This window comes from Scyliorhinus canicula, chromosome 5 (genome assembly GCF_902713615.1).
Source record: "Scyliorhinus canicula chromosome 5, sScyCan1.1, whole genome shotgun sequence".
Lineage (NCBI taxonomy): Eukaryota > Metazoa > Chordata > Chondrichthyes > Carcharhiniformes > Scyliorhinidae > Scyliorhinus > Scyliorhinus canicula.
Window position 1 is genome coordinate 81450226 of NC_052150.1, and position 23926 is coordinate 81474151.

The following is a 23926-nucleotide window of genomic DNA, read 5'->3' on the forward strand; positions in this document are numbered from 1 at the left end:
GATCAGGATTTGATAGCTAGTTATAGAATACAGTTATACAAATTTTTGTATGAACAAAAAAGGCGGGGACTTCCGGTGTGCATCATGGAGTGAGTGATCACACAGAGGCAGCTCCTGCCTAAGGTTACAGAAAAGAGCTCTTTTTTAAGCAACACGGGTTGGAATTTCGATGAAAAGGCGTAGGTGAATGTTCGAGGAGTACTTTCTCCCAGGAATAGTATGTTTCTTGGTTATCAGACCCTCAGAAACAGTGCAAGATGAACAAAAAAGGCCTACAAATGAATGGAAGCTTCCACTGTCCATTGTCCCAGGAGATGTATATATGCACAGCGGCAACGCAAAACATTGATGTTTTAATCAGTTTATTATTGTCTGCATATCACTATTCTGCCAGAGGAAATACCGACCAATCCACATCATGGTTGTTTAATAGAGAAAGTGATTCTGACATCAGTTCTAGCGAGGTACTGAAATTTCCATCATCTTGACAGACTTCAATAGTTAATTAAAAATGGTCAGACCAGAGCCAACATGAAACAAAGAAAGAATAAAACTAATATCACTGTAATGTCCAACAGGGCACTCAATCTTGCCACGTAGTACATATTCTTCAATCTTGCTGTCCACAGATTGGAGCTGCTGATTATAAGTACAGGACTCACATCTCAACACGATATATAACATGTAATCCAGCTTCCCAAGTTATACTACAATTGAAAATATACTGATCATGTGGTGTTGTAAAGTTAAGAGCCAGTGATGCCGATTAGCTATTGTCCAATTGGGACTGACCATTTAAAGCATTAAACGTTGACACAAATTTGCTCAATATGGATTATTTTAGTTAATGATTAAGCTGGAACTAATTTACAAATCAGTAATCAATTTAATTGCTACAAAGTCATCTTGAGCTATTACAGGATTCAACTCAAATTTCTTGTTATTGAAACAATCTAACTTGGGATAATTGGGATTCAAAAATAGAAGATCCATGGATGATCGCCAATTGCGCTGGGTTCATAATTACGCGATAGCAGCTGACAGTTCAGCATCACTCTACAGGTAGCTGAGAAATCAAGGAACTGCATACATCATGTTTACTTGAACAGGAGCCACTAGCTGCAGTTTAGGAAAGGCAATTAGTAAACCAGAAAATATCCTGACTGCATCGGTTATGGCAACGATATTAAAAGAAAAAAGGATGGCTGAAAGTGATGCTTAAGGGTACAAATACATGAAATGTTGATATCAATTGCAGGAGCACAGCTTGGAACAATTTACGCCTGCAGCTGTAACCGACAGCCAGGAACAGGACATAGCACACTCTCCCTTGCACAATATATACTATGTATGGAATTTTCATTAAATTATAATATTTATTGGTTTCCCAAGTTCTGGAGTTTTTATTCATATTAAAGGAATGTTCATGTCCCAATGCTGTGGCAGCTGGGATATATTGAGCGACACAAGACTCAATAGCTATTAAATGTAGTAAATCATAAGAAATTTCAAAGCACAACTTGTATGTTAACCATGGACAGAATGAAGGTCTGTCCAATTCAAATTTGACAAGAACCACCACAAACAAATTTACAAAACTACCATGCAAAGAGCACCAATCATAGCTCAATGCGGATTACTCTGTTTCTTTGTTACCTGGATATTATTCTTTACTCAATTAATGATTTTGAAGAATGTAAATGCCATCATCACAAACATAAAGCATTTAGAATAGCCTGCTTTATACTAACTGCATGCATACACTTAAAAAAAACAATGTTTTCTACCACTAGACACAAAGATTAGGACAATACACAATTGGATGTATGAAGTTTTCACTTCAGTGAGCAGCTGAAATATCTGGAAAAGGAGACCAACCAAGCATGTGTAAATCTTCGCTTTTGTATTTCATTTGAAGAGACAATATTTTGTCTTGAAGAACCCTCTCACCTTTTTCCAGAGAGGCCTACAAAGACCAATGGGGCAACTGCTACCAGCTGCAAAAGAAAAAAAACCCATTTAAGAACATAATATAAAAAATAGGGATACAGGAAGTTCATGGAGGCGCATTCCTCTAATGCGATAATGTTGGCATCCAGTTGGTTTTGAACCACCACAATATTTCACGCTGAGCATCTTGTTATATTCACCCATACATTTGTTGCTCTTGTAGTAGACACTTTCTTCATAACTGTTAAGAATTTATTTTTCACTAATTGCCATTTATGCCTCATAGTCATACTGAGAATATTTTGAAGAAATCAAAGTTTTTAGGGCCCAACATGAATAAAACTGGAAATTATCCTCAGACGTTGAATGAAAGAATTTGAGTTAAGCATGATAGAATTGGAAGCATCAAGATATACAAGCCTCCCCAACTACCATCACTGACTGGTAAAGGTTGTCTTTCATCTCTTTGTACAAATGGACAGCTTTAAATGTAGAACATATCTTTAGTTCCTCTCGTCATATGTAGTCAACCGTATGTTTTACATGAAGGAAAAGGGTTCTGGGATGCAGCTACCGATGTATACTAATTCCTTTCAGCATTATACTTTGCAAAATAGCTGTAAGCATGGTTTGAAGAATTTTGAAAAGAAAAAATTTTGAGTAAACCCATTTATATTCAATTTTCCCGTTTACGAACACTTACATTTTTAACCTGAAATCCAAAATGCGGTAGTTCACAGTTGCATTAATTAAAATATAAAACCAAATCCCCAAGAATCTGAAATTATATCAGGAAATGCTGGAAATACGCAACAGGTCAGGCAACATCTGTGCAGAGAAACGGAGTTCATATTTCAGGCCTATAACGTTATTAACTTGGGTTCTCACCACAGATGCAATCTGACCCTTCAGTATACCTTTGTTGTACATACACCAAAATTCTTCAGTATACATGTTACAGAATTTCATAAACATGTTATTTTATTATCCTGTTTAGAAAATGTTTCATATTTCAACAATCTAACCTCATTTCAGTTGTTTTCTCGGATTGATCACTTTAAGAATACTTTAGCATTGTGCTCAAAAATGTTTAGCTATTCACATTCCTATAAATAAAGTTTGAAGCACATTTGGTGATGTATTCTAAGAACTAATTGTTGTTTGTTAGCATAAAACAAGAAACTTGCACATACGTCACTTGTAAAATTTTATTTCGGTGTCCACACAGTCATAAAAGAGATCCACCACTTCCGAAGGATCAACAGGTCCTTCACACTTCAAGATATCCTGCATGGCTTCCACACCTTGTTTTTCCAGATCCAGCATAGTTTGCCAAAGCTTCTGTCCAGGCTCCTATGGAGAAAAATGGTTCTACTGAAAAAGTTGTTTTGAATATAGCGGTTTCACAAAATCAAAGTAAATTGGCTGAAGAGTGGCATCTGTGATGTTGGGGATCTAGAGGAGTTGAGATGCACCATCCATTCAGCTCTCCTGGCTGAAGATAGTTGCAGTTTTGTCCCTAGCACCACCATCTCCACCATCATTGAAGATCAGATACTCGTGGAGCCTCCTACTCTGGTTAGGTGTTTAATCCTCTTCCACCATTCACGACTGGATGTGGCAAGACTACAAAACTATGATTTGATCTGTTGGTTGTGGGTCCTGCCTATAGCATGCTGCTTCCAATGCTAAGCATGTGTTGTAACTTCACCAACTTGGCACCACATTTTTAGGTTATGTTTGGTACTGCGCTTGCCATGCATATCCATTGAAATAAATGGTTAGTAAAATCAAATATTTAACATGTATTTCATTTCCCTGTTCTTACTTCCAAAATGTATTTCCAATTATCTTCTGCAATGGTGTATGAACAGCTCCTTTGCTGCTCCAGTAAGTTTATTCACAGACCACAGAGGTTCAAGTTTGGCATGTTAGCTTATCTCAGTGGGAGTAATAATTAAGAACAGTTCAGTAATCTCCGTGCCACCAAGTTAGTAAAAGAAAAACATCTCCCAAGGTTCTTTCTTCTGATTGTCATCTGGTCACTCCCGCTGCTATAAATTTGTTCTCTGAATGGGGGTATCACTGGCAGGAACATAGTTATTGCCCATTGCTTTGCACTATTGCTGTGCCACTCTCTTGGATTGCACCAATTGTTACAAATGAGCAGCATTCTTCATGTCAATCAGTAGAATTTTGAATGATACCAGCTGTTGGAAGTACTTTTTATACATTGCTGCTAATTTTGCAACTTAAACTTATTTCAAAACAGACTGCGCTACATTTTTATCTCAATGCACTAACATAGAATTTACAGTGCAGGAGGCCATTCAGCCCATCGAGTCTGCACCGGTCCTTGGAAAGAGCACCCTACTTAAACCCAGGCCTCCACCCTATCCCCATCACCCAGTTCCCAATTTAGCATGGCCAATCCACCTAACCTGCACATATTTGGACTGTGAGAGGAAACCAGACCACGTAGACAACGGGAGAAAGTGCAAACTCCACACTCAAGGCCGGGATCTAACCTGGGTCCCAGGCGCCCTGAGGCAGCAATTCTAACCACTGTGCCGCCCAAGTGATAAATAGCTCTGCAGCCGGTCAGTTTGCTGTGCAAGGTCTGACAAACCATGTCCTAGCCAAGTCAAGATCCTCTTCCTTTTAAGTTCCTAACATACTCCTTAAATACCAGATTACTTCTATTCCCCAATCACCATCCCTGTACAATGTGTCACTCCACCATCAGACTCCTGGCTACTTGAAACTCTTTACAACTTGCCTTCCTTTAGAAGTCTCCTATAAATAGTTTTTTGACCAGGCTTTTGTTCCCTCAATCTTCACTCCCACTAACCTGCGAAAAAAAAAACACAACCACTTCCAATTTTATTCCAGTGCTTTTCCAGTTCAGTTTCCACTTCTTTCCTTTACATGTGCTTTATTCAAGTTGTTTGTATCAGGAGTTTGCAGCCAGCAAGCCAAAATCTCACAACGACAATTACTCTGAATGCTGGCAAAGTGAGAAGCCTGATCACAGTGGCCATGTTAGAATAATAATGTCTCTAGAAGCAGATTTATCACACACTTATGATGTGCATGACATGCCAAGTCTTTAAGATTTCAGTCACATTGTCCAACTCCTCCGCTTGCACTGGTCCCCTTGATGATCGAAACCTTTTCCAAAACCTCTGCACAGGTCTCTAATCTGGGTTACAGTACTGAAGGAACAGCAATCAAATATAAAAGTGATTTTCACCGCTTATAGTTGAAAACAGGTAGCTCATTTTCTCTGGAGTGCAATGATTTTACTTGAAAGTTTTCAGCAGGCAGAAGTTCTATTTTTGCATGCACTTTCAAGTGTATAGTAAACGCACATTAAGACATTTTTATTTGGAAAATATTTTATTGAAGCATTTGTAATTTTCACACTTTAACAATTTAGCATTTCTTAAACAATCGAGCAGGCCAACACACGCAACAACACTAAAATAACATACCTGACTCCCCCCCCCCATCTCCTGATTATCCGTATAGCAAGTCCCATGTCCTTGTCTTACACTACCATGCCTCCCATTTTCCTCCCCCCCCCCCCCCCCCCCCTTACTGCTGACGGTCAGTTTTCCTTAAAGAAGTCGATGAACGGCTGCCACCTCCGGGCGAACCCGTGTTGAACCTCTCAAGGTGAACTTAATTTTCTCCAGACTGAAAAACTCTGCCATGTCACTATCCCATACGCCTGACTTTGGAGGCTCCGAGTCCCTGCATTCCAGCAAAATCCATCTCCGGGCCACCAGGGAGGAGAAGGCCAGGGCATTGGCCTCCCTCCCCCCCCGCCCTGGGCCCCCTGATCTTCCGATACCCCAAATATTGCCATTTCCAGACTCGGGGCCACCCTCCCTTCCAGGACCTCTGACATGACATCCACAAATCCCTGCCAGAATCCCCTCAACTTTGGACACGACAAGGCAGCACGGTGGCTCAGTGGGTTAGCCCTGTTGCCTCACGGCGCTGAGGTCCCAGGTTCGATCCCGGCTCTGGGTCACTGTCCGTGTGGAGTTTGCACATTCTCCCCGTGTTTGCGTGGGTTTCGCCCCCACAACCCAAAAGGATGTGCAGGGTAGGTGAATTGGCCACTCTAAATTGCCCCTTAATTGGAAAAAATGAATTGAGTACACTAAATTTAAAAAAAAAACTTTGGACACGACCAGAACACATGTACATGATTCGCCAGGCTTCACCTACAGCGGCCACACCTGTCCTTCACTTCCTCAAAACACCTACTCATCCGGGCCACAGTCATGTGAGCCCTATTAACCACCTTGAACTGGACCAGGCTAAGCCTGGCACACGACTAGGATGAATTAACTCTCCTCAAGGCCTTTTTCCCCATATTCCGACTTCCAACTCCCCTCCCAACTCTTCCTCCTACTTCCTCCTCACCTCCCCGACTGGGACCCCTTCCCACTCCATTGATTCCTTGTATATCTCCCGAGACCCTCCCCTCCCCAACTCCTGTTGTTGACATCACCTTATCCTGTAGTCCCCTCAGGGAGAGGCGAGGAAAGCCTGGAACCTGCCTCCGAATAAAGTCCCGTACCTGCAGGTACCGAAATCCGTTCCCACCCGGCAACTCAAACTCCTCCTCCAATGCCTCCAGGCTCGGGAAACCCTCCTCAATGAAGAGATCCCCAAATCTCTCAATCCCTGCCCACTGCCACTTTCTAAAGCCCATATCCAGCACCCCCCCCCCCCCCCCCCCCCCCCCCGGAGCAAAACAGTGATTATCACAAATCGGTGACCACGCTGATGCCCCCTCCAATCCTGTGTGCTGTCTCCATTGCCCCCACACCCTCAGGGCTGCCACCACCACCACCGGGCTTGTGGAGTACCGAGCTGGCGAGAACAGCAGGGGCGCCGTTAGTAAAGCCTCCAATATGATGGTTTTCATGGGACAATATAATTTACTAAATAGAAAAAGTGATTGTTTTGACTTTTCTATTTTTAGAAGTCTAAATTTCTAATTATTAAGGTGGGCTCACTGTTGGCCAAAATATTGAAGCAACAGAAATTACTCTTTTTAAAGGTATGTAATGATTCCTGCATTACCCTTTTCTTCAATAGCATCTTCCAATATTTGAGGGTCGCTTATGCTGTGATTTTATTATGGGGCAGGGTGAGAAGGCAAGCCACAAGTCTACCTTAGCCTGAACAAGGATCAAGCCGCATGTTGTTGGGAGTCATTTTGAACCACATGCTTGAGTCTAGCCAACTGAGCTAAACTGGAATCGGACAACTGTAAAGCCAGCGAATATAATGACAGAAAATTGGGCTCTGATCACTTGCAATTTTGGCATCATGGGTGCTGTTTTGATATCAGTACGTGTGCTGCACATACTGGTATGGCACATGCTGAACACGCTCAGCGAAAGCGTTAGGGAGTTTTAAGAATATATGTCAGAAGTACGCAGAATAGTCAGATCGTGACGTCAGTCAGTACGCAATGTTGATTTAATGCTAGCACCGACATTTCTAGCTCCAGTTAACGCTCATTAACCAGTATAACTGAATATGTGTTCAGCAGCAGGAAGTACCAGCCACCAATACTATTTAAAGGGATAATCACCACTTGCAGGTTAGCTGCTGATTAATTTCTACTGGCTCTGATTAATTAGTGCAGGAGTCTGATAGTTGGGGATATTGACAAGGATGGAACAGACACATGAAGAAAGCCTTCATTCTGATTTCAAAACTTCTGGTTATGATTTGCTTCTAGTCATGACTGCTTCATTTGCATCTCCCTTTACTAAGAGCACAAAGGGAGTTTGAGCTGAAGCAGCAGAGAAGACAACAAGCTGCTTGCAGAGGCTTCAGGAGGAAGAGGGCTTGTAGCAGAAAGCCTGAATCTCCTACGGTCTTCCAGGAGCATTTACCTTATTTCAACATAAGCCGGGGCAATATCTGTATTGTATGTGTTTTTAAAAGCACGTGCTCACAGAACTCAGGTCACCTACTGTCGACAGATCTGCAACTTCAGAGCTGGGCTAGGATGCTGCTGCCAATGGTTTGGACGGAGCAGCTGAGGTCTGCATCATCTCCCAGTTCATCATCTAGTGGTGCATAAGGTGCAGACTTTTATGTCATGACAGGGTTCATTGGGTTATCACTGGGCTAGGAAGTTGACAGAAAGCACGTGACTTTCTCAGGACAAACAGCTTCCCTATAGCGCAACATGTCATCAAGTGCACACTTTGCAGACACCATAACGAAATGTATCCGAACTGCAAAAATTCTGACTTGCTGAATGCGCAGTTAGTGACCATGGCGAATGCTATCCTATCACAAGTCAGTTAATGTGTATTGTACAACTCTTGGGGCGACACGGTAGCACAGTAGTTAGCACTGCTGCCTCACAGCACCAGGGGTCAGGGTTCAATTCCGGCCTTGGGTGACTTGTCCATGTGGAGTTGGTATGTTCTCCCGTGTCTGCATGGATGTCTCGGATCCGGGTGCTGCAGTTTCTCCCCACAGTGCAAGTATGTGTAGGCTAGGGGGATTGGCCACAATAAATTGCCCCTTAGTGTCAGGTTATGTGCAGGTTTGGTTATGGGGTTACGTGGATAAGACGGGGGAAGTGGACCTGGGTGGAGTGGTCTTTCGAAGTGTCGGTGCAGTCTCGATGGTATAAATGGCTTCCTACACTGTAAGGATTCTATGGGCGCGATTCTCCGCAAATGCGGAGAGTCGTAAAGGCTGCCGTGAAACTGGCCGTGTTTCACGGCAGCCTCTGCGCCCCCTCCCGGGACCCGATTCACCCCCCGGGCGGGGCTAGCAGCGCGGCCCCGTGAAGCACGGCATTGTCACGGCGGCTGACACGCGCGATGACATCAGCCGCGCATGCGCGGGTTGGACGGCTCCAACCTCCGCATGCACGGATGACGTCATCACGCATATGAGTCAAACCCGCGCATGCGCGGGCCGTCATGCCCCTCAGCCGCCCCGCGGACTGATCCTGCGGGGCGGCGGAGGAACAAAGAGTGCACGGGTATCGGACCCGCTGCCCGTGATCGGTGCCCACCGATCGCGGGCCCATGCCATGGTTGTCCGGAACGGCACTTTGCGGCCGTTTTCACGAACGGTGAGAGCAGGTGTGTTTGCGCTCGTGAAAACGGCCGTAAAGGCCTGGGAACTCGGCCCACCGGCCAGGGGAGAATCGCTGCTCACCATAAAAAACGGCGAGCAGCGATTTGTGTCGTGGGGCGGCCGTGGGGGGGGGGGGGGGGGGGGGGGGGAATAGCGGGAGGGCGGGAAAAATGTCGGGAAGGCCCTCCCGCTATTCTCCGACCCGTCGTGGGCAGCGGAGAATCGCGCCCTATGATTCTATTCTAACTTTATTTAAAGCTCTCCAACTGAGGGGGCATAATAACAAAATGAACATCCTACACTCTTCCCCCTCAAAAAGAAAATTTGAACATTCAACCATAAATTGTTCCCACAATATGAAATTACTAAAGCAACATATCTGAAAATTTACCAGGTTGGTTCACATTCTTGTTTTTACTGTAATCGCAACCAAACATATACGGTTAATACTAACAGTAATTTATATGTAAACGGTTTCTCTTTAACACCAGTAGGTATTTAACAAAAATATTTGACAAGTAATTTTTTTATTCAAGAATTGTGGGCATCGCTGGCTAAGCCTGCATTTATTGTCCATCCTTAAATAGCCCTTGAGAAAGTGGTGGGGAGCAGTCTTCCTGAACCACTGCTGTCCTCGGCAGTGTAGGTACACCTCCAGTTCTGTTAGGAAGGGAATTCCAGGATCTGTAACAGAATGACAGTGAAGGAACAGCGATATTCCAAGTCAGAATAGTGTGCGACTTGGGAGGCAGACTTACAGCTGCTTCCCGTGCATCTGCTGCCCTTGGTTCTTAGAGGTGGCAGAAGTCACAAGTTTGAAAGGTGCTGTTGAGGGAGCCTTGGTGAGTTGCTGCAGTGCATCCTGTAGATAGTAAACACTGCTGTCACTGGGCATCGGTGGTGGATGGTGACAATATTTATTGTGGTGGATAGGGTGCTATCAAATGGGCCGCTTTGTCCTGGGTGGTGTTGAGCTTCTTGAGTGTTGTTGGAGCTGCACTCATATAGACAAGTGGAGAGTATTCCATGCAATCCCGACTGGTGCCTTGGAGACGGTGGGCAGGCTCCCCGACTGGTGCCTGGGAGACGGTGGGCAGGCTCCCCGACTGGTGCCTTGGAGACGGTGGGCAGGCTCCCCGACTGGTGCCTTGGAGACGGTGGGCAGGCTCCCCGACTGGTGCCTTGGAGACAGGGGGCAGGCTCCCCGACTGGTGCCTGGGAGACGGTGGGCAGGTTCCCCGACTGGTGCCTGGGAGACGGTGGGCAGGCTCCCCGTCTAGTGCCTTGGAGACGGTGGGCAGGTTCCCCGACTGGTGCCTGGGAGACGGTGGGCAGGCTCCCCGTCTAGTGCCTGGGAGACGGTGGGCAGGCTCCCCAACTGGTCCCTTGGAGACGGTGGGCAGGCTCCCCGACTGGTGCCTTGGAGACGGTGGGCAGGCTCCCCGACTGGTGCCTTGGAGATGGTGGACAGGCTCCCCGACTGGTGCCTTGGAGATGGTGGGCAGGCTCCCCGACTGGTGCCTTGGAGACGGTGGGCAGGCTCCCCGACTGGTGCCTTGGAGACGGTGGGCAGGCTCCCCGACTGGTGCCTTGGAGACGGTGGACAGGCTCTGGGGAGTCAGGTGATGAGTCACTCCTTGAAAATATCTCAGTCTGACTTGCTCCAGTAGCCACAGTATTTATATGAAATGAAATGAAAAATGAAAATCGCTTATTGTCACAAGTAGGCTCCAAATGAAGTTACTGTGAAAAGCCCCTAGTCGCCACATTCCGGCGCCTGTTCGGGGTGGCTGTTACGGGAATTATATGGCTGGCCCAGTTCAGTTTATAGTCAATGGTAATCCCCAGGATGTTGATAGTTGGGGATTCACCGATGGTAATTCCATTAAATATAAGGGGAGTAGGCAAAATTCTCAATTGTTGGAGATGGTCATTGCCTGACAGTTGAATGGCATGTGTCTTACTTGCCACTTATCTGCCCAAGCCTGAATTTTGTCCAGGTCTTGCTGCAGATAGATACGGACTGCTTCAGTATCTGAAGAGTTGCAAATGGTGCTGAACATTCCATTCTCAATTCTGACCTTATGATGGAGGGAAGGTCATTGATGAAGCAGTTGAAGATGGTTGGGCCTGGGACACTACCCTGAGGATCTCCTACAGTGATGCTCAGGACTGAGATAATTGACCTTGAACAACACAGCTTCCTTCACAGTCGAATGCAGTCTGGATGCCAAGGGCAGTCACTCTCACCTCACTTCTGGAGTTGAGCTCTTTTGCCTGTGTTTAGACCAAGGCTGTAATGAGGTTAGGACCAGAATGGCCCTGGAAGAATGCAATTTGAGCATAAGTGGCCAGGTCATTGCTGAGAAGTAGCACTGCCGACGATCACTTCCATCACTTTACTGATGATCGAGGGTGGAATGATAGGGCGGTAATACGTCAGTTTGGATTTGTCCTGCTTTTGTGAACAGAACACCTGGGCAATTTTCCACATGTTGAGTAGATACCAGTGTTGTAACTGCATTAGAATAGCCTAATAAGTACTATTGCTAGAATGTTGTCAGGACTCATAGCCTTTGCCACATCAAGTGCCTTCAGCCGTTTCTCGATATCGCGTGGGGAGAGTTGAATTGGCTAAAGACTGCCTCCTTCAGAGGTCCCAGTACCACATATGCCAGAGATGGATCATCCACGTGGCACTTTTGGCTGAAGATGGTTCTAACTGCTTCAACCTCCTCTTTTGCACTTTTGTGCTGAACTCCCCCATCAGGGATGAGGATACTTGCAGACATTCTCCTCCAGTTAACTGGTTAATTGTCCACCAGCATTCACAACTGGAGGTGGAGCAGAGCTTAGATCTAATCCGTTGCTATTACTTTCTGATGATGCTATTTGACATGTAAACAGTCCTGTGTTGTAGCTTCACCAGGTTAGCACCTCATTTTTAGGTGTGCCTGGTGCTGCTCTAAGCATGCCTCCTGCACTCTTCATCGAACCGGGGTGGATCCCCCATGATAATGGTTGATTGGGAGATAAGACGGACCATGAGGTTACAGATTGTGGTTGAGCACAATTCTGCTGCTGTTCCCTTCAGTTGTCGACCACTGTGTCCTTCTGTAAGAGACAGGAGGAGTGTGTACAATGTGTTTGGGTGTTGCGCCCATCATAGTTGAATAGTTGGCAGTGCATGCAAATTTGAAAGATGTGGTTGAGGCTTGCAGCAGTGCTAAGTGCTCGACTGTGAAATCAAACTAAGTGTTAGATAGGAGTCAAATTTGATTAAGATTATTGGTAGGAGTCCATGTGGAGTTTGCACATTTGCCCCGTGTTTGCGTGGGTTTCGCCTCCACAACACAAAAGATGTGCAGGGTAGGTGGATTGGCCACGCTAAATTGCCCCTTAATTGGAAAAAATGAATTGGGTACTCTAAATTTTAAAACAAAGATTATTGGTAGGAGAGCGATAAGTGAATGGAAAAGCAAGAGAGCATTGATAAGTGAATGGAAAAGCAAGAGAGCATTGATAAGTGAATGGAAGAGTGAGAGAGAGCGCGAATGCCTGGTGGTTCATTTTAACAAAATTACATTTGAAGATTCATTCACTTGAAATGAAAATCGCTTATTGTCACGAGTAGGCTTCAATGGAGTTACTGTGAAAAGCCCCTAGTCGCCACATTCCGGTGCCTGTTCGGGGAGGCTGGTACGGGAATTGAACCGTGCTGCTGGCCTGCCTTGGTCTGCTTTGAAAAGCTAGCGATTTAGCCCAGTGCGCTAAACCAGCCCCTATCTTTACTTATCTTTAGATCATAGAATTTACAGTGCAGAAGGAGGCCATTCAGCCCATCGAGTCTGCACCGGCTCTTGTAAAGAGCACCCCACCCAAGGTCAACACCTCCACCCTATCCCCATAACCCAGTAACCCCACCCAACACTAAGGGCAATTTTGGACACTATGGGCAATTTATCATGGCCAATTCACCTAACCTGCACATCTTTGGACTGTGGGAGGAAACCGGACCACCCGGAGGAAACCCACGCACACACAGGGAGGATGTGCAGACTCCGCACAGAATGTGACCCAAGCCGGAATTGAACCTGGGACCCTGGAGCTGTGAAGCGATTGTGCTATCCACAATGCTACCGTGCTGCCCCATGGGCTTCACTTGTGTGAATTCATTAAACCCATTCCTGCACTGTATTCAGATCCTGGTGCTGGATGCCTGGCAATGACCACCTGATTACGTTTCACCTGCCTTTTTGGTGTCTGTCTAGAGAGTCTCCTGGCCCCATGGGAAGTCGATCTCTCTCCTCCTGTCCATCTCTACATCAAGATCTCCAGTCAGCATCATCGGGAGCATTGACGCATGCCCTCTGTCCATTTCAATTCTTTTTCAATTTCAAAGACTTGTCTTTAAATAATTCGAGAAAATACTGCAGCCAGAATTTATCTCAGCTATTAGAGGTACAGACTGGCTTAAAATGATGCTAGCCTCCCACAAGCTTGGGCCCCGCGCAGATACACAGCAGCGCACTTCACACTGGGCTGTAAACCACTATTATTTAAACTAGCAGGTAGCAGATCACAACTCTTTCTCTCTCTCCCCCCCCCCCCCCCCCCAAACCAATTTTCAGACCTCTTCAGAATCTTCCCCCAACTTCTTTGGATAAGATGTAAAGCCATCTGGTTTTGCAAATGGACATAGATCCCATGGCACTATTTCAAAGATTGCGAGGTAACTCCGGTGTCCTGGCCAATATTTCTCTCTCATTGAGCATTGCTAAAGTATTTGTTTGTTGCCACATTATAGTTAGTGGAAAGTTGCTATTAGCAAATTAGCTGCACATTTCCTACATAAAAATAATAACTACACTTCCCCACCTTGTGATTTAATTTAACAATACACCATTTTTGGAAGAGGAAATGGATTAAAGGGTGGAATTTTCTGCTCCTGACAGCAGTGAGAATCGTGATGGGCTGGGGCACAAATTTTTAGAGTGATGGCAAAAGTCTCTTTCACGCTGGCAAGCAATTACTTTGGAATTGTGTTCTCCCGACTGTAGGGATAAGGCCCTGTTTGTGCTAAAATGACTGATTACAGGCATGATTTGAAGTTTTTGGTCAATTTGAAATCAGACATATTCAATAACCTTTTTAACCTGATCTATTTAAGGAATGTTTGCAATGCACAGATCAAAAGTTTGCAAAATGCAAAAAGGAAGAACTCGAGGTGGCACTTGTGACCACAGGTCTGAATATTGGAAAACAATGTCTTGAGGTATGGACCTGTGGTTAGAAGACAGACACCATTCGGCAGTTTGGAACAGAACACCAGTTTAAAATGTCTATGACACAGGTCAGAACAGTATAAGAATCAAGTATCAGATTTTTCGCTTCACCCAAGACCCATAGGAACAACGACGCACAAGCGTGCCCCCAGTGAAATCTCAGTGAACAGAACAGATCTCCCAAGACGAATTTGGCCAATTCAGTTCAAAGGGATAATATCTACTTATGTCTGAAGAGGAGAGACTTGAGGTAAATTGTGATCATTTGTATAGCATAAGATTTGAATACGTAGTGTTTTTGATGCAAGTTTAGTGAATAAATTGTGTTAAAATAAGTTCATGTAGAGTGTTTGTTTGATATGTAGCGGTTTGACCTCGAGAGAGTACAGAGACCAAGAGGCTTAACCAAGGGGCATGGTGGGTTCGAGGTAGCTCAGGTTTCTTGCTGGTCAGTGCTGGGGACCACATTAGCATTGCATGAATGCTCATGAAATGGTCAATTTGGCAGAATACATTCCCTCTTCAAATTAAGTGCCCTGACAGTGGAGGGAGTATATTTCCTGGATGTATATATAAGTAGCATACATCTGGTGAACTTGACTGCTTTCGCCTACCTTTAAGCAGTGTGCTGAGAGACTTCTGGGACTTGTATCACAAATCTGGGCTGGGGAGGCAGGGTAATGATGGGAAGGGGTCGGGATGGAGAAGTGTCTGGTGAAGTGGGGTATCCAGGGAATGCGTGGGCATGGAGTGTTTTAGCATGGGGTTGGTGGTGTCGACAGTGGAATCCTGGGGGTGAACTCGGTGTTGTCATAGATAGATTGTCATAGAATTTACAGTACAGAAGGAGGCCATTCGGCCCATCGAGTCTGCACTTGCTCTTGGAGAGAGCACCCTACCCAAGATCAACACCTCCACCCTATCCCCATAACCCAGTAACCCCACCCAACACTAAGGGCAATTTTGGACACTAAGGGCAATTTATCATGGCCAATCCACCTAACCTGCACATCTTTGGACTGTGGGAGGAAACCGGAGTACCCGGAGGAAACCCACGCACACACGGGGAGGATGTGCAGACTCCGCACAGACAGTGACCCAAGCCGGAATCAAACCTGGGACCCTGGAGCTGTGAAGCGATTGTGCTATCCACAATGCTACCATGCTGCCCCTGTGTTCTGAGGGAATTGTCACAATCATAGGGGAGAAAGGCCGCAGGTCTAGAGTGAGAGTTTAGACGGTGAAGGTCTCATCAGGTGAGACACACAGTGGGCAAGACAGATGGCTTGGATGACAGCAGGGGCAGGTGGGAACAAGGACAGTGTCCGGTGTCAGCTCTAAGGAGAACAAAGGTATGTGGAGGTGGATCATGATAAAGCCTAGGGTAACGTGGTGGGGGTTCAAGAGTGACAGAACGAGCAGCACAGTGGTGCAGTGGTCATCACTGCCGCCTGTCTATGTGGAGTTTCAATGTTCTCCCCGTGCCTGTGTGGATTTCCTCCGGGTGCTCCGGTTTGCTCCCACAGTCCTAATATGTGCAAGTTAGGTGGATTGGCCATGCTAAATTGTCCCTAGTGTCTAACCATTAGGTGCGATTACGGGATAGGGTTGGGAATTGGGCCTAGGTAGGGTGTCCTTTTGGAGAGTTGGTGCAGACTCTTTGGGCTGAATGGCTTCATTCTGTACTGAGATTCTGGGAGGAATGGTAATATTGGGTGGGTCTAATGTGATGGGTGGAAGTTGGTGGGTGACATGGAGGGTAGAAGTGATGGAACAGGTCTACAGAGTTATGCGCACCGACTATTCTTGATGACATAGTTGCACTGTACACATGAATCTTTAAAATGGAGGATATTTTTGGGTGGGTGGAGTTCAAGGTCAGCACAAATGGCCAACTAAGGGACACCCTAATAATTATGAGGCAACTGGATGTCAAAGATGCGCATTTACCTCCTTCTCTCTATAGTGAAGCCCATATGCAGCAGTTTGTTCCCGACTCAAGGATCTTACAGCATCGCGATCCCAGCAAATAGTGGAGATACAATTTATTCTGAGCCATTTGCCATCGGCTGCAGTCAGAGGCAGGGATGAAGGGAGGGGGGGAAGTTGACACTTCCAAGGGATGCAGCTTGTGTCGTACAGAAAATTCCTGACTCCAAGCTCCCAGATGAATGATCATGGCTGACAAGGACTCATGGTTGGTCTTTCTCTGCTGTCAAGGAAATTATCTCTCTGTAGAGTTTTGCGGTGCTGGAGATGAGCAGAATAGTGTCAGAGGGAGGTACCTATTATCACATGGCTCTCATCACCTTGGTCATAGAGCAACGTCCCAATATGCATTTATACATGAATGGGAGGAACATCTTATCCTTCATCCTCCAAAATGTTCTTTCCCTAGAAGGGGTGGGGATGCCATGTCTTGACAGAGGCCTTGTGGTGAAGGGCTCAGAACTTGCTGGCTGGCGATGGAGGAAATGTAAAAAGGATGTGCTCACTAAAATATAATTTCACACAGCACCGAGGTGTCCGTGTTGCAGGCTGTAAACAACTTTATCCTGGTAATGGCTCTCATCCAGATAAGGAGGAGGAGAGCCTGTCACTGTTGGCACAGGCCCATGGGATGCAATGGCCCAAGTAACAGGAGGCAGTGGGGCCTCTAAAAATGGTCAAGCTGGTGCCAAACATGGACCACTACAACAGCAAACATTGGCCTAACCATGGGTGCATCACTAGCAGTGCACTTATAAAGAGACAAGTGAAAGACAATAGCGGAGGTACCCTCACATGTCCCAGGATATGGTTAATCATATCTGCCAACTTCTCCAGCACGAACTGTAGTTGCAAGAAATCTGTAGGAGCAATGTGGAGCTCCTGGACTGCAAGGAGTGAATGTGCATCCAGGAGCCCTTTAAATAGGACACCAATCCATGAGGTAATGATGGGGCAGGCGATTTTCTGCCCATCCCGCCACAAATCCTCACAGATGCATAATTAATGAACTGATAAGCTGAAGATCGCCCGTGTTCAACGCCCACACCACCCAGTGGGAATTACGCCAACTTTCCCACCCACTACCACACAGTCTCCAGAACATAAATTTCCGCCCAATGTTTCTTTTCCCTAAAAATGTGATCCTTCGTACTCTCTTTTTGGACAAGTATAAATTCCTTGTTGGAATCCAATTTTTCACAAACCAATACCTCAAGTCAAGTGAGTGAGCTCACTTGCCTTTTACATTGGAAGATGCATTCTGAATGCATGTGTGAGCTGCAGAGAAAATTATCAGACTATTTCGTCACAAGCAATATCACAACCAAACTCCAGCTCTCTCTTGCCAACCACACATTTTTGCAAACTTAGCTGGGAACCCTCAATGATCCCAATAGATGAAGCACCCAGTTAAGTTCCCTTCCCAAATCCAGGAATAACTAAAGCCTAGCTTTAGCAGTATCCGAACCACAATCCACATCGAGCGTCATCAATCCTATGGCTGAGAGAATCTGCAGTTGCCTTTATAATTGGCTTGTAGGATGGCACGTGTCACAGTGGTTAGCACTACTGTGCTGAGGACCCAGGTTCGAACCTCGGTCCTGGTTCACTGTCCGCGTGGTGTTTGCACATTTTCCCCGTATCTGTGTGGGTTTCACCCCCACAACCCAAAGATGCAGGGCCGGCCCAAGGCACCGGCAACTCGGGCAGTCGCCCGGGGCGCCATGTGCTAGGGGGCGCCAGAGACTCGGGTCCCGCGCATGCGCAGTTGGGCCGGTGCCAACCAGCGCATGCGCGGTGGCCGCCCTCCCCCAGGGCGGCCCCCTCCGCCCCCCCCTCCCGCCCCCCTCCGGCCGCCCCCCCCTCCGGCCGCCCCCCCCTCGGGTCCGCCCCCCCGCCTCGGCCCCGCCCCCCCGCCTCGGGCCCGCCCCCCCGCCTCGGGCCCGCCCCCCCCCTGCCTCGGGCCCGCCCCCCCCCGCCGTCTCGGGCCCGCCGCCCCCCCCACCGCCTCGGGCCCGCCCCCCCCCGCCTCGGGCCCGCCCCCCCCGCCCCCTGCCCCCCCCCCCCGAAGGGCGGCGAAGTTCAGCTTGCCCGGGGCGCCAGCAACCCTAGGGCCGGCGCTGCAAAGATGCACAGGTTAGATGGATTGGCCACGCTAAAATTGCACCTTAATTGGAAAAAACAAAATAATTGGGTACTCTAAATTTATTAAAAATTGATAGGCTTGTTTCTGAAACTGATTATAGAACCAAGCATGGCCGGAACATGAAGGTGTAGGTAATTTAGCCCCTTGACTCCTCTTAATTTCGCTGTGGATATATTTATACCACAGGGACTGCAACAATTCAAGGTGGCGGCTCACCACCACATTAGAGAGCAAGTTGGGATGGGTAATAAACACTGGCCTAGCCAGCGATAGCCACAGCACATGAAATAATTTTTTGAAGAAACCTCCACCACCATCCACGTCACATGCAGCACACCCTAACCATAACCATGGGCAACAATAACCAATAGCTGGGCCAAAAATCAAACATAGAACGTTCCTGTTTCACGTGGTGCAGGAGATCACTGCATAAAGCTTTAAGATGTCAGTTACCAGAAGAAAAGGCAAGGCCAAGGAGTTGAGATATGGAGGCGGGGTCTTAAAAACCTAAAACAAAGAGACTTGTGCAAATGTTTCCATTTTTCTTAGTTCAAAACATAGTGGTGGTGTATCAGCATAACAGTTGAATCAACAAACCTGTACTACAGAAATGAAACAGCACAACATCAGGCCCGATTTGGAGAAATAAAGCAAAGTCAAGCAAGAACAATGAGATATCTTTTCTTTCATACGCAACTAGTGAAATAAAAGATTGTTTAAAATCATCATTAGAAGGCCATATCTAAAGTGGGAAGATAATGGGGGCGATTCTCCGATATGGAGGCCAAGTGTTCCCGCCGTTGTGAACGCCGTTGCGTTTCACAACGGCACGAACAGGGCCCGGTGCGACCTATTCTGGCCCCCACACGCGGCCAGCAGAGCACTGGAGCAGTTCACGTCACTCCAGCCTCCTTACTCAGCGCCAAATGGCCGCCGTGCCAACCCGCACATGCGCAGTTGGGCCATGCCAACCTGCACATGCGCGGGGGACTTCCTCCACGCGCCGGCCCCGACCCAACATGGGGTCGGTGTTCAGGGGCCGGCTGCGCCAGGAAGTAGGCCTGGGGGGGGGGGGGGGGGGGGGGGGAGAGAAGAGGCCGGCCAGCCGATCGTTGGGCCCCGATTGTGGGCCAGACCCCATCAGAGACCCCCCCCGGTGAAGGAGGTCCTTCCCGGTGAAGGAGCCCCCCACCCCACCCCCACAGGCTGCCCCCCAACCATTCCTGCAGAGTTCTCGTCGGCAGCGACCAGGGGTGAACGGCGTCGGCGGGACTCTGTTGTATCGGCGCGGCCACTTGGCCCATCCGGGCCAGAGAATCGGCAGCCCCGCCGATTACAGCGGCCCGCGGCCGGCGCCAAGCACGTTGGCGCAAATGGCGCCGATTCTCCGCACCACGGAGAATTGCGCGCTGGTGTCAGGGCGCGGTTGCGTCGCTTTTCCAGCCCGGCGCGGTGCTCGGAGAATTGCACCCAATGTCAGGCAAAAGTCCACAATATTGTTGATCAAAAATATAATTTCAACAGAGAACATTTAAGAAGAACTTGATCTGTGACTGGAAACGGCTATTGAATCCTCCATAACGTACATCGCTCCGTATAAATGCTCATCATGAGCATTATTGGGGGTCTTTCTTTAAGTGGCACTTAAAAATCATATTTATGTCTGATCAAAATAAAATCTAAAGAAAGCTAGGAGTTTGTGTGGGCAGCAGAAACAGTATGGCATAAATGCCATCAGGAAAGCACCTACCTCTTCAGCTTTCATAAGTGATCTGGCACATTGGTGTGCCTGGTACAGCTCGTGCCTGCGGTCAGGTCTGTTCTGGAAACGAGGCTGCTGCTTCGCTGGGTCCTCATCACCAAAACTTGGAGATTGTGTCTTAGTGACTGGCTTGACATTATCTACAAAGATGAAGGGTTTGAAGATGGACCTGAAAAGCAAACCATTTAAAAAAAAATAATAATGCAAGGGTCTTTTTTCAATCTTATACAACTTTAGGAAATACATGTGTGGATACGGTTTTAGTTATCATACTAATGGCATTTTTAAATTGCAGACTTCAGCAATGTGCTGTGGCTTATGGTGTTCTAAAACAATCCGTTTATGTTGGAAGATGCATTCTGAGTGCAGGTGCCAAAGCTGGAATAACTGTATGTAAATTCTGTTCAATGGAATGCCGGACCCCATCTGCACCTGTCCTCCATTCAAACAACCAGCTCATCCTCGACCTTGTGGCCATCTAAAATGGCTGCCCACTACACAGTGCCTTGAACTTAGAGCTTGGATTAGTACTTGGAACTATGATGTTGTTGCCATTACAGAGACCTGGTTGAGGGAAGGACAAGATTGGCAGCTAACATTCCAGGATTTAGATGTTTTAGGAGGGATAGAGGGGGATGTAAAAGGGGTGGCGGAGTTGCGTTACTGGTTAGGGAGAATATCACAGCTGTACTGTGGGAGGACACCTCAGAGGGCAGCAAGGCTAAATGGGTAGAGATCAGGAATAAGAAGGGTGCAGTCAGAATGTTGGGGCTTTACTACAGGTCTCCCAACAGCCAGCGGGAGATAGAGGAGCAAATAGGTAGACAGATTTTGGAAAGGAGTAAAAGCAACAGGGTTGTTGTGATGGGAGACTTTAACTTCCCCAATATTGACTGGGACTCACTTAGTGCTAGGGGCTTGGGCGGGGCAGAGTTTGTAAGGCGCATCCAGGAGTGCTTCTTAAAACAGTATGTAGATATTCCAACTAAGGAAGGGGCTGTACTGTACCTGATATTGGGGAATGAGCCTGGCCAGGTGTTAGAAGTTTCAGTAGGGGAGCATTTCGGTAATAGTGACCACTATTCAGTAAGTTTTAAAGTGCTGACGGATAAGGATAAGAGTGGACCTAGGGTGAATCTGCTAAATTGGGGGAAGGCTAATTATAACAATAGTAAGCGGGAACTGAAGAACCTGGACTGGGGTTGGATGTTTGAAGATAAATCAACATCTGACATGTGGGAGGCTTTCAAATGTCAGTTGAAAGGAATTCGGGACCGGCATGTTCCTGTGAGGAAGGAGGATAAATATGGCAAATTCCGGGAACCTTGGATAACGAGAGATATTGTAGGCCTCGTCAAAAAGAAAAAGGAGGCATTTGTCAGGGCTACAAGGCTGGGAACAGACGAAGCCTGTGTGGAATATAAGGAAAGTAGGAAAGAACTTAAGCAAGGAGTCAGGAGGGCTAAAAGAGGTCACGAAAAGTCATTGGCAAATAGGGTTAAGGAAAATCCCATGGCTTTTTACACTTATATAAAAGCAAGAGGATAGCCAGGGAAAGGGTTGGCCAACTGAAGGACAGGGGAGGGAATCTATGTGTGGAGCCAGAGTAAATGGGTGAGGTACTAAATGAATACTTTGCATCAGTATTCACCAAAGAGAAGGAATTGGTGGATGTTGAGTCTGGAGAAGGGAGATCCAGAAAGACAAGGTGTTGGGCGTCTTGAAAAATATTAAGGTGGATAAATCCCCAGGGCCTGATGGGATCTACCCCAGAATACTGAAGGAGGCTAGAGAGGAAATTGCTGAGGCCTTGACAGAAATCTTTGTGTCCTCACTGTCTTCAGGTGATGTCCCGGAGGACTGGAGAATAGCCAATGCTGTTCCTTTGGTTAACAAGGGTAGCAAGGATAATCCAGGGAACTGCAGGCTGGTGAGCCTTACGTCAGTGGTAGGGAAATTACTGGAGAGAATTCTTCGAGACAGGATCTACTCCCAATTGGAAGCAAGTGGGTGTATTAGCGAGAGGCAGCACAGTTTTGTGAAGGGGAGATCGTGTCTCAGTAACTTGATAAGAGTTTTTTGAGGAGGTCACAAAGATGCTTGATGCAGGTAGGGCAATGGATGTTGTCTATATGGAGTTCAGTAAGGCCTTTGACAAGGTGCCTCATGGTAGACTGGTACAAAAGGTGAAGTCACATGGGATCAGAGGTGAGCTGGCAAGATAGATACAGAACTGGCTAGGTCATAGAAGGCAGAGAGTAGCAATGGAAGGGTGCTTTTCTAATTGGAGGGCTGTGACTAGTGGTGTTCCACAGGAATCAGTGCTGGGACCTTTGCTATTCGTAGTATACATAAATGATTTGGAGGAAAATGTAACTGGTCTGATTAGTAAGCTTGCGGACAATACAAAGGTTGGTAGAATTGCAGATAGCGATGAGGACTGTCAGAGGATACAGCAGGATTTAGATAGTTTGGAGACTTGGGCGGAGAGATGGCAGATGGAGTTTAATCCGACTAATGAACTAATGCATTTTGGACGGTAGGGAATATACATTGAATGGTAGAACCCTCAAGAGTATTGGCCACTGAAAGTGGTGTCGTATTCAATATTTTCCCCGCTTCTGTACTGTGATAGAAAAATGCAAACATAATTCATTAGGTAAGCAAAACTGAACTTTATTTATGAATTAGAACTGACTGCTAGCAGTAATGGCTGAGACTTGAAGTCAGAAAGCAGTCAAGTACAAACTGCTGAGTCCGTCCCAAGTCTGCGATATTACAGAAGAATAAGGCGATTTTTATACATTATAGGATCAAGATAACATGAATACAGCTTGGTCAGGAATTTGATCGAAAGTAAAACATAAGTAATAATCGTTACAATGGTGTCACCTTGCTGACCTTTAGGGGACTGGAGTCTCATATCATTATCTTGTCTTTGTTTTAAGAAATGGACAAATTTGTTTACATACAGGAAGAGACAGTTTTTCAGCTTGTATTGAGACTACTCTGGTCTCATGACGAACAAACTTTATCCGAGTTTAGAGTCAGCCAGTTCTCGGGTCAAGTTGACCTTGGCTGTTTGTATCTGTGTATTTTGTATCTGTGCCTTAGGTTATGTGAATTCAGTTTAAATTCAATTGTACCAAGAAGACTTGACTAGTTTTCCCATCATGCCATTATTTGCTTCGCACAATACCACAGTGGCAACACAGGTGGCGAAGGTAGTCAAGAAGGCATACGGCATGCCTGCCTTCATTGGCCGGGGCATTGAGTATAAGAATTGGCAAGTCATGTTGCAGCTGTATAGAACCTTAGTTAGGCCACACTTGGAGTATAGTGTTCAATTCTGGTCGCCATACTACCAGAAGGATGTGGCGGGTTCAGATAGGGTGCAGAAGAGATTTAACAGGATGTTGCCTGGTATGGAGGGCACTGGCGATGAGAAGAGGTTGAATAAACTGTTTGTTTTCACTGGAACGACGGAGGTTGAGGGACGACTTGATAGAGGTCTACAAAATTATGAGGTGCATAAACAGAGTGGATAGTCAGAGGCTTTTTCCCAAGGTAGAGGGGTCAATTAATAGGTTTAAAGTGCGAGGGGCAAGGTTTAGAGATGTACAAGGAAATTTTTTATTTTTTTTTTATTTTTTACAC

At 46.5% G+C, this 23926-nt stretch overlaps 1 protein-coding gene across 3 annotated transcripts in view; it reads right to left on the minus strand.

Annotated features, from left to right (window-relative positions):
• Window positions 1–345: 345 nt before the first annotated feature.
• Window positions 346–23926, minus strand: part of LOC119966090 (secernin-1-like) — a 131614-nt gene continuing 108033 nt past the window's right edge. For all 3 annotated transcript variants that reach the window (XM_038797289.1, XM_038797288.1, XM_038797287.1), the window contains 3 exons: window positions 20258–20438; window positions 3144–3303; window positions 346–1997 (listed from right to left, as the gene is read on the minus strand). In XM_038797289.1, coding sequence (XP_038653217.1) covers window positions 3145–3303; window positions 20258–20438 — 340 coding nt within the window. In that variant the 3' untranslated portion in view covers window positions 346–1997; window position 3144. The remainder of the gene's footprint in view (window positions 1998–3143; window positions 3304–20257; window positions 20439–23926) is intronic.